The sequence below is a fragment of the Nerophis ophidion genome, linkage group LG18 (genome assembly GCF_033978795.1).
Source record: "Nerophis ophidion isolate RoL-2023_Sa linkage group LG18, RoL_Noph_v1.0, whole genome shotgun sequence".
In the NCBI taxonomy this organism is placed as follows: domain Eukaryota; kingdom Metazoa; phylum Chordata; class Actinopteri; order Syngnathiformes; family Syngnathidae; genus Nerophis; species Nerophis ophidion.
In genome coordinates, this window is record NC_084628.1 from 39,564,150 (window position 1) to 39,576,023 (window position 11,874).

Below are 11,874 nucleotides of genomic sequence, written 5' to 3' on the forward strand. Positions count from 1 at the left end.
TTAAAACTGAACAAAGCCGTGGGCCAAGTTTGAACAAATGAACCTTTTAATAGGGACCCAAACAAGTTTTGCATTGAATATTGACCAAGCAAGGCTTATAAAACTTTATAGTGACATGCAAAATTGAGTTTCAAATAATAATAATAATAATTAAAAAATATCAATGACATGTCAAATAAAATGTAAATACAAATTTAATGCCTCTTTTCTATTTGCAGCCTTCTGAGGTAAATATCAAAATATATTGTAGCGTCCCGAAAGAGTTAGTGCTGCAAGGGATTCTGGGTATTTGTTATGCTGCGGTGCAGATGTTGTCCCAAAATGTGTTTGGTGTGAGTTCACAGTGTGGCGCATATTTGTAACAGTGTTAAAGTTGTTTACACGGCCACCCTCAGTGTGACCTGTATGGCTGTTGACCAAGTATGCGTTGCATTCACTTATGCGAGTGGGCCTGCACGCTGTTTGTATGGAGGAAATGCGGACGTGACAACAGGTTGTAGAAAATGCTAAAGGCAGTGCCTTTAAGGCGGGTGAAAATCGGTAGAATGCTTGCTTGCCCCCGGGAGATTTTCGGGAGGGGCACTGAACTTCGGGAGGATTGGCAAGTGTGAGAAATTGCGGTGTTACAGCCAGGGGCGCCGAAAAGGGGGGGGGGCTAAAGAAGACGGATTCTAGGGGCCAATGATGGAGGGGGGCCCAGAGAGGCCCCTAATGATGGTGAAATTATGTGTTGGGGGCCCTGTAAAGATTCTTTTCAAGGGGCACCACTGTTGTTTAATGACTGCGGGCCAGCTGTAATGTTAATTTGATATTTCTTTAAGGGCCAAATTTGGCCCGCGGGCCAGAGTTTGACACCCATGCTCTAACCACTGAGTAGGTTCAATTCTCCAGGAAGCCACTAGGGCGGCACTAAAGAGCTGCAAGCTCGATTAGATATTTTCCGTGTTCCGTGATGTCTTCCAATTTAAATCCCCATCAATTCTCTCCATCTTCACGCCCCCCCCTCCTCCCGCAGGCACCACATGCCTGGTGGCCCTCTTGTCCGATAAGGAGCTGACGGTGGCCAACGTGGGCGATTCCCGAGGGGTGCTGTGCGACAAGGACGGCAACGCCATTCCTCTATCGCACGACCACAAGCCGTACCAGCTCAAGGAACGCAAGAGGATCAAGAAAGCTGGTGAGTCGGCCCGCGTCTTTCCAGGTACATACCAACAGACCGTCAACATGACCAGGGTTTTGGTCTTGGTACTGAAGCTGGTGAGGCCCGTGTGGACTGGAGGCACAGCCATCATCTTCTCTCCCACTCTGCTGCATCCTGAGGAATCCTGCAGGGTCAGACTGCACAATAGTCCATCACTGCCATCTAGTGGCTTCTTTAGCTACTGGAGGAAGGAAAAAAAACCTACGTTTCCATTACAGTACTATATATATATATTTATATATATATATATATATATATATATATATATATATATATATATATATATTTATATATATATATATATATATATATATATATATATATATATATATATATATATATATTATATTGCCAAATAAAGTATTTGGCCACCAACGTGGTGCCCGCTGGCCTGTTCTAAAAATAGCTCAAATAGCAGCACTTACCAGTGAGCTGCCTCTAATTTTTAAATTGTATTTATTTACTAGCAAGCTGGTCTCTCTTTGCTCCACATTTTTAATTATAAGAGAGACAAAACTCAAAAAGAATTTGAAAATTCAAGAACATATTTTAAAGACTTGGTCTTTAACAAGCGTGGACCGGTCCACAGCAGCAAAAAGGTTGGGGACCACTGCTCTAAAGTACAGTCCCACGTGCTCGTCTATTTATTCTGGAGGTCCCTGGTTACATCACTGAGGCTGCTTCTGAAGTGATGACGTCTATTAAACAGACAAGAAGCAAGGAATCAAGCAGAGACAGAGTTCAATTTGGCTCAATGAGGAGAGACGTATTGGGCGGCACATTCAGTTACAGTTCCAACATATGTTCTCAGGCACAGTCCACGTGCTCCACTATTTATTCTGGAGGTCTCTGGTTACATCACTGAGGCTGCTTCTGAAGTGATGACGTCTATTAAACAGACAAGAAGCAAGGAATCACGCAGAGACAGAGTTCAATTTGGCTCAATGAGGAGAGACGTATTGGGCGGCACATTCAGTTAGAGTTCCAACATACGCTCTAAGGCACAGTCCACGTGCTCCACTATTTATTCGGGAGGTCTCTGGTTACATCACTGAGGCTGCTTCTGAAGTGATGACGTCTATTAAACAGACAAGAAGCAAGGAATCACGCAGAGACAGAGTTCAATTTGGCTCAATGAGGAGAGACGTATTGGGCTGCACATTCAGTTACAGTTCCAACCTACGCTCTAAGGCACAGTCCACGTGCTCCACTATTTATTTTGGAGGTCCCTGGTTACATCACTGAGGCTGCTTCTGAAGGAAAGAGTGTAATTTTGGCAGCCCAAGTTAGACACAATATATGATTGTTCATGAAATGTGCTGACACTCGTGATAGCGCCCTGTCTCTGCTTTGTCTGCGACTCGCAATCCAGGATTGCAAGTTGTCCCTTTGCACGGATGGAAAAGTGCAACTGCAGCACAATTGATAATAACTATAGCAACGGCCTTTAAGCATAAGAGTTGTGGGATAACTTAGACATAATTATTCTAGCATTTGACCAAGTAAGGAAGTCTTAATGTAATCCAATGGTCTCCATGTTTTTTTGGATCCATTGAGGCTACACTTTGTGGAATGTCTTGTCAACTCTTTCACTTCCTGCTTCCCTCATTTTTGAATCCCTTGATTCCACAGGCGGCTTCATCAGCTTCAATGGCTCGTGGCGCGTCCAGGGCATCCTGGCCATGTCCCGCTCTCTGGGCGACTACACCCTGAAGAACCTCAACGTGGTGGTCTCCGATCCCGACGTCCTGTCCTTTGACCTGGACAAGGTGCAGCCCCGGTTCATGATCCTGGCCTCGGACGGCCTGTGGGACACCTTCAGCAACGAGGAAGCCGTGCGCTTCGTCCAAGAGCGCCTGGACGAGCCTCACTTCGGCGCCAAGAGCATCGTCCTCCAGTCTTACTACCGCGGTTGCCCCGACAACATCACAGTCATGGTGGTCAAGTTCAAAGGGAAGGCTGGTGAGCAGTAAAATAACCGACCCTGACACTTTTTGTGGGATTTCTATTACAGACGAGTGGGCCGCCCCTTATTATTTATTTGCTTTCAAAGTGTGCAGTAAGGATGTCCGTCAAGCTTGGAAGTGATTGTGTCGCATTGAAGCAAAAAAGAAGTGCACTACTTGGCTGCACTAGATGCAAATTCATGCTTTCTGCTGTCCCATTGAAAATAACACAACACTTGCTTGTTAGTACGAGCATCTTAAAAGTATTTTTTTTTTAATTGACCAATTCTCTTCATGTCCTTAGACACATTTTCTAATGGATTTAAATCTAGTCCTAGACTTTAAACCTCTTCTAAAGTACTTGCCCTTGTTTTGTTGACGTCAGTGTACTACGGGAGGTCGAGTAACTTGATGCTGCAATCATCAGATGTTCTATCTGAATGATTGACGGCTTGGTTACAGCTGCAGATCCCCATTACTGCGTTGTACATTTAAATATCTTACAAAAACCCACAACACCCGAAAGCAGCGAAGTTGTCTCGGTTTGTAAATGGTAAATAAAAAGAGAATACAATGATTTGCAAATCCTTTTTAACGGGGGCATTTTTACCACTGTGTTACATGGCCTTTCCTTTTAACAACCCCCAGTAAATCTCAGGTTCCAACACTGATGGCATCTATTAAACAGGCAAAGAAGCAAGGAATTAAACAGAGACAAGATTTAATTTGGCTCAATTGAGGAGAAACGTGTAGACCTGTACCCTTGTACAGTGTCGTCCCACGCTCTGACGTGAAGTGAAGTGAATTATATTTATATAGCGCTTTTTCTCTAGTGACTCAAAGCGCTTTACGTAGTGAAACCCAATATCTAAGTTACTTACATTCAAACCAGTGTGGGTGGCACTGGGAGCAGGCGGGTAAAGTGTCTTGCCCACGGACACAACGGCAGTGACTAGGATGGCGGAAGCGGGAATCGAACCTGCAACACTCAAGTTGCTGGCTGAGCTAAACCGCCCCACAAAACATTGTACGCCTCCTCTTTTATTTGGACGTTCCCTGATTACATGGCAACAGCTGTTTTCTAAAGGAAGGAGCGGTCGTAAACAGCTGTCGCTTTTGGTTACAACAGCTCAAAGAAAAGGTGCCTGGAGGGGGAGTCAGGTCCTGCTTCCTCTCTGCTTCGGAGACCTCGGGTCAAGGTTACAATACGTCAAAGAAACCGACACCATGTCGAATTCGATCCTACACAGTGGCGTTTTACAAACATTTTGATTGGTAAGATCAAAGACAGCTTTTGTCTGCTCGCCGGGAACTCATTGAAACACAAAATTAACTTAGATACAATTATTCTGACAGTAAACGTTTGGGAACTGAGGAGACACATTTTCTGAAGTGAAATTCTTTCTCATTCTTGCTTGTTGTGATGCTTAAGTTGTGCTATTTTAGGCTTCATAATGCGCCACACATTTTCAACGGAAGACAGGTACGGCCTACAGGCAGGCCAGTCTAGTACCCGCACTCTTTTACTACGAAACCACGCTGTTGTAACACATGGCTTGGCATTGTTTTGCTGAAATAAGCAGGGGCGTCCATGATAACGTTGCTTGGATGACAACATATGTTGCTCCAAAACCTGTATGGACCTTTCAGCATTAATGGTGCCTTCACAGATGTGTAAGTTACCCATGCCTTGGGCACTAATACACCCTAATACCATTACACATGCTGCCTTTATAACTGTGCGCTTAGAACAGTCCGGATGGTTCTTTTCCTCTTTGTTCCGGAGGACAGGACATCCACAGTTTTCAAAAACAATTTGAAATGTGGACTCGTCAGACCACAGAACACTTTTCCACTTTGCATCAGTCCATCTTAGATGAGCTCGGGCCCAGCGAAGCCGTCGGCGTTTCTGGGTGTTGTTGATAAATGGCTTTGGCTTTGCATAATAGAGTTTTAACTTGCACTTATAGATGTAGCGACCAACTGTAGTTACTGACAGGGGTTTTCTGAAGTTTTCCTGAGCCCATATGGTGATATCCTTTACACACTGATGTCTATTTCTGATGCAGTGCCGCCAGCTCGGACCTTAAATATCTTGTCTTTGCAGTCTATACAATTGAATATGAGTTGAAAAGTATCTAATACACCCCCATACCATCACAGATGCTGGCTTTTCAACTGTGCGCTTAGAACAGTCCCGATGGTTCTTTTCCTCTTTGTTCCGGAGGACAGGACATCCACAGTTTCCAAAAACAATTTGAAATGTGGACTCGTCAGACCACAGAACACTTTTCCACTTTGCATCAGTCCATCTTAGATGAGCTCGGGCCCAGCGAAGCCGTCGGCGTTTCTGGGTGTTGTTGATAAATGGCTTTGGCTTTGCATAATAGAGTTTTAACTTGCACTTATAGATGTAGCGACCAACTGTAGTTACTGACAGGGGTTTTCTGAAGTTTTCCTGAGCCCATATGGTGATATCCTTTACACACTGATGTCTATTTCTGATGCAGTGCCGCCAGCTCGGACGTTAAATATCTTGTCTTTGCAGTCTATTCAATTGAATATAAGTTGAAAAGGATTTGCAAATCATTGTATTCTCTTTTTATTTAGTATTTACACAACGTGACAACCTCACCGGTTTTGGGTGTTGTAGATTGTTCAATCCTTCATTTTGACTGCGTCTACTTTAAAGTGGACCTGGTGTCCACGTTAACGTCACACTAAAGGGCCGCACTCGACAGGTATCGTTTCTTCTCGCGTGACGGCACTATAGAAATGAATCTTGGAAGTACTTTAGAGTAGTCAGTGTACCGCTTGTGTTGCTGAAAATAAGTCAACACATCCTTTGTCGTCTTAATCGCTGGCAACACAAGTTCACATTTTTAACAGGTAGTATAAGTCTACACTGCAAGATAAGGTGTACGTTGACTACTCTAAAGTAAATCCAAGTGTTATTTCTATAGTAGTGTTGCTTGGGAAGCTCTACTCACTTTGCTGAGATAGTGTGAGTCAATTAGGTTCTGGCTGAGGAAAATAAATATTGTGGAGTTCCATGCAGCAATACAAGCATGTCATGTTGAGGAAGGAGGTGTTGATAATAGTATGGGACTGCAACATCGATTCATTCTTTTGGACGTTTTAGTTCAGAATATTTCATGGATGCCTGATATTTTGTTTTTTATTTTTTTGTTTGATGGCTTTTAAAACTCTAGATTGATCAGACTTTGGGACCCGTGCACCGAGAACAGTCCACGTCACCCCCATTTGATCCAGTCTTCATTGGCTTCCACTCTAATTCAGTTCAAGATTTTAGTCCTGACTTCCCGTGCGTTGCATGGTGGGGCCCCTCAGTACATGACTTGTTAGGCCCCTACTCTTCAGTTGCATGATGGGGCCCCTAAAGTACATCACTGACATGTTATGCCCCTACTCTTCAGTTGCATGGTGGGGCCCCTCAATACGTCACTGACTTGTTATGCTCCTACTCTTCAATTGCATGGTGGGGCCCCCTCAGTACATCACTGACTTGTTATGCCCCTACTTTGTTATGCCCCTACTCTTCAGTTGCGTGGTGGGGCCCCCTCAGTACATTCTGACTTGGTATGCCCCTACTTTTCAGTTGCATGGTGGGGCCCCTCAGTACATCACTGACTTGTTAATTCCCTACTCATCAGTTGCATGGTGGGGCCCCCTCAGTGCATCACTGACTTGTTATGCCCCTACTCTTCAGTTGCATGGTGGGGCCCCCTCAGTACATCACTGACTTGTTAGGCCCCTACTCTTCAGTTGCAAGGTGGGGCCCCTAAGTACATCACTGACTTGTTAAGCCCCTACTCTTCAGTTGCATGGTGGGGCCCCTCAGTACATCACTGACTTGTTATGCCCCTACTCTTCAGTTGCAGGGTGGGGCCCCTAAGTACATCACTGACTTGTTAAGCCCCTACTCTTCAGTTGCATGGTGGGGCCCCTCAGTACATTACTGATTTGTTATGCCCCTACTCTTCAGTTGCAAGGTGGGGCCCTTAAGTACATCACTGACTTGTTATGCCCCTACTCTTCAGTTGCATGGTGGGGCCCCTCTGTACATGACTTGTTATGCTCCTACTCTTCAGTATCATGGTGGGGCCCCTCAGTACATCACTGACTTGTTAAGCCCCTACTCTTCAGTTGAATGGTGGGGCCCCCTGAGTACATCACTGACTTGTTAAGCCCCTACTCTTCAGTTGCAAGGTGGGGCCCCTAAGTACATCACTGACTTGTTAAGCCCCTACTCTTCAGTTGCATGGTGGGGCCCCTCAGTACATGACTTGTTAGGCCCCTACTCTTCAGTTGAAAGATTTGGGCCCCTGAGTACATCACTGACTTGATATGCCCCTACTCTTCAGTTGCATGATGGGGCCCCTCAGTACATCACTGACGTGTTAAGCTCCTACTCTTCAGTTGCATGGTGGGGCCCCCTCAGTACATTGTGACTGGGTATGCCCCTACTCTTCAGTTGCATGGTGGGGCCCCCTCAGTACATCGTGACTTGGTATTTCCCTACTCTTCAGTTGCATGGTGGGGCCCCCTCAGTACATTCTGACTTGTTATGCTCCTACTCTTCAGTTGCATTGTGGGGCCCCTCAGTACATGACTTGTTAGGCCCCTACTCTTCAGTTGAAAGATTTGGGCCCCTGAGTACATCACTGACTTGATATGCCCCTACTCTTCAGTTGCATGGTGGGGCCCCCTCAGTACATTGTGACTTGGTATTCCCCTACTCTTCAGTTGCATCGTGGGGCCCCCTCAGTACATTGTGACTTGGTATTTCCCTACTCTTCAGTTGCATGGTGGGGCCCCCTTAGTACATCACGAACTTATTATGCTCTTACTCTTCAGTTGCATGATGGGGCCCCCTCAGTACATTCTGACTTGGTATGCCCCTACTCTTCAGTTGCATGGTGGGGCCCCCTCAATACATCACTGACTTGTTATGCCCCTACTCTTCTGGGTCTTCAGGCCAGAGTCTTCTAAAGATCCCCTAAAACCCCGGCATTCTAGATTCTAGCTCCCAGACTCTGGAACAACTTGCACCAGACCCTCCCTGATCTTGACTGTGTTGACACTTTGAAGAAACATTAGAAAACTTCTATTTTTAGTAAAGCTTTTAGTTCATTTGTCTTTTAACTATCTGTCAGGTTAAAACACTGATGACATCTATTCAACAAGACAAGAAGCAAAAAATTAAACAGAGACAGAATCAAATTTGGCTCAATTTGAGGAGAAACGTATGGGCTGTACTCTTGTAGTCTCCAGCAAACTCTGGCGAAAGATTTGGACTTTCCCTGATTCAATGGCAACCGCTGATTCTAAGGGACGTGGGTCGTAAACAGCCATCGACTTTGATTACAACAGTTCAAACGAAAAGGTCGTACAACAGTTCAAACAAGCAGTGCCCGGAGGGGAGTCCGGCCCTGCTTCCTCTCCGCTTTGTAGTTCTTGGGTCAGACAATATCTTTCTGTTGATTACAATACATGAAAGAAACATAACACCTTAATGTTGCTTCCCATCCTACAAAGTGGACTATTACAAGCCTTTTGATTGCTATGATTAAAGACAACTTTTGTCCCCACGCAGGGAACTAAATGTAACAACCTTTTGTGATAAATTAGATACAATTATTCTAACACTATCATTTTTAGTCACCTTTTTATGATGTCGCCCCCCTGTTGTTGTCATTGTGTTGTTGCTTTACTTCACCTGTGTTTTCTACAGCGCTTTGTCATTTTACCCGTGGAAAGTGCTTTTATAAATAACATTTAAGTACTTACTTACCCTGTTGACTAGAATATTTGCTCCACTGCTCAATTCGGGTCAAATGGATGGAGTTTATCCCGCCCACGATGAAGCGATACATGTGAGACTCGAGTCATTGCATGAATACAAGATGGAACATTTCCTACAATGGATTGTTCATGTAAACAATGAAATAAAATACATGACTGTGGAAGTCGCTTTTCAGACACTTCACAGGAGCAAATTAACGTTTTTAATGACTTTTCAGTCACGTCCGTATCCTCTCCCCCCTCCTGCTCCTGGCCACTTACTGTTAAAGACGACAGATGATTAGATTATTAGTACCACCTGTGAAATCTAGTCACCTGCCAGCTGCACTGCCACGCCCCCAGTCTGATGGTGCTCTGTCCTCAGCACCGTGGACAGAGGCGGTGACCTTTCCTCCTGCAGGCAGCGCCGGCCACACCTCCCCTCCACAATCACATCGTTCAATAAGTCCTTTCACATTATGTTGAACTTATGTACTCCACATAAAAAAATTACTATTGTGGCCTCGTGTTCTTTTGCTTTCCTGTAAAGGCAAACTTTTTTGGTAAATTGAGGATCCCCTCATGACGGTGGTGTGGCACGATCATAAGCGAAAACACTGTAAAATAAATGTTTTAAAAACGAATGTACATACTGTACTCATGTTGGCGTCTGCCTTTGCTCTTCTTAATGCCGCGACTAAGAAAGCGAGGTTGATTGTATAGCATCAGCAATATTTACAGTACCTGCCGTTGTTTCTGTTTTCTCATTTTTGAAGAATGTTATTTAGCATATGTTTGCTTGACTCAAGTCAGTGTGGGTTTAAAAAAAAAAAAAAAAAAGATATTTTCAAATGTACTAAAAAAAAAAAAAAAAATTAACATTAAAATAATTCAATAATCTTTGTGTTGTAGGCTGTTTTTTTTTCTGTTTTCCAACTTTAAAAGGTCCCATTTTTATGCCAAAAATGACATTTTAATTTGAATGTGTCCCTCAACATCAATCAATCCATCAATGTTTATTTGAGACATTCACGAGTGTCTCAAAGGGCTGCACAAGCCTCAACGACATCTGTTGTTCAGTGCCCACATAAGGGCAAGGAAAAACTCACAGCCCAGTGGGACGTTGATGAGAATGACTATGAGAAACCTTGGAGAGGACCGCAAATGTGGATAACCATTATTTATGTTCATATCACAATTATGTAACAGATGAACATTGTTTATGTTCATATTTGACAATAATGTAACAGATGAACATTAATATCATATTTCAAAATAATGTAACGGATGAACATTATTTATGTTCATATTTGACCATCATGTAACAGATGAACATTATTTATGTTCATATTTGACAATCATGTAACAGATGAACATTTATGTTCATATTTGACAATAATGTAACAGATGAACATTGTTATATTTCAAAATAATGTAACAGATGAACATTATTTATCTTCAAATTTGACCAGCATGTAACAGATGAACATTATTTATCTTCATATTTCACAATAAAGTAACAGATTAACATTATTTATCTTCATATTTCACAATGATGTAACAGATGAACATTATTTATCTTCATATTTGACCAGCATGTAACAGATGAACATTATTTATCTTCATATTTCACAATAAAGTAACAGATTAACATTATTTATCTTCATATTTGACAATGATGTAACAGATGAACATTATTTATCTTCATATTTCACAATAAAGTAACAGATTAACATTATTTATCTTCATATTTGACTGATGTAACAGATTAACATTATTTATGTTCATATTTGACCATCATGTAACAGATGAACATTATTTATGTTCATATTTGACAATCATGTAACAGATGAACATTTATGTTCATATTTGACAATAATGTAACAGATGAACATTAATGTCATATTTCAAAATAATGTAACAGATGAACATTATCTTCATATTTCACCATCATGTAACAGATGATCATTATTTATCTTCATATTTCGCAATAAAGTAACAGATTAACATTATTTATCTTCATATTTGACAATGATGTAACAGATGAATATTATTTATGTTCATATTTAACCATCATGTAACAGATTATCATTATTTATCTTCATATTTCACAAAAAGGTAACAAATAAACATTACTTATGTCCATATTTCTGTAATGATACTAAGTACAGGAGTGTATCTAGTTGATACCACTATGACTACATCAATATTTTTTATCATCACAAAATCTGTTTTTGAAATTCCTATTATGTTTATAAACTCAGAAAATACGTCCCTGGACACATGAGGACTTTGAATATGACCAATGTATGATCCTGTATCTCCTTGGTATCAGATTGATACCTAAATGTGTGGTATCATCCCAAACTAATGTAAAGTATCAAAGAAGAGAAGAATAAGTGATTATTACATTTTAACAGAAGTGTAGATAGAACATGTTACAGCAGATATTAACAGTACATGAACAAGTAGATTAATAATCAGTTTTTTTACAGTTTGTCCTTAGTAATGTGTCCAAAATAATAGGTGTATAAATGACACAATATGTTACTGCAGACTAATTAGGAGTCTTTGTTTGTTTACTTACTACTAAAAGACAAGTTGTCTAGTATGTTCACTATTTTATTTAAGGACTAAATTACAATAATAAACATACAGTGGGGCAAAAAAGTATTTAGTCAGCCAGCGATTGTGCCAGTTCTCCCACTTAAAATGATGACAGAGGTCTGTAATTTTCATCATAGCTACACTTCAACTGTGAGAGACAGAATGTGGAAAAAAAAATCCAGGAATTCACTTTGTAGGAATTTTAAAGAATTTATTTGTAAATGATGGTGGAAAATAAGTTTTTGGTCAAGCATTCAAAGCTCTCACTGATGGAAGGAGGTTTTGGCTAAAAATCTCACGATACATGGCCCCATT

General features: G+C 41.8%; 1 protein-coding gene across 1 annotated transcript in view; it reads left to right on the forward strand.

Moving 5' to 3' along the window:
• The window catches only part of ppm1lb (protein phosphatase, Mg2+/Mn2+ dependent, 1Lb), a 133,205-nt gene extending 125,246 nt beyond the window's left edge, over positions 1 to 7,959 (forward strand). The window contains exons 3-4 of the mRNA XM_061878106.1: positions 1,016 to 1,177; positions 2,834 to 7,959. Of these exons, the coding sequence (XP_061734090.1) occupies positions 1,016 to 1,177; positions 2,834 to 3,174 (503 nt within the window). The 3' untranslated portion in view covers positions 3,175 to 7,959. The remainder of the gene's footprint in view (positions 1 to 1,015; positions 1,178 to 2,833) is intronic.
• The last annotated feature ends 3,915 nt before the right edge of the window (positions 7,960 to 11,874 follow it).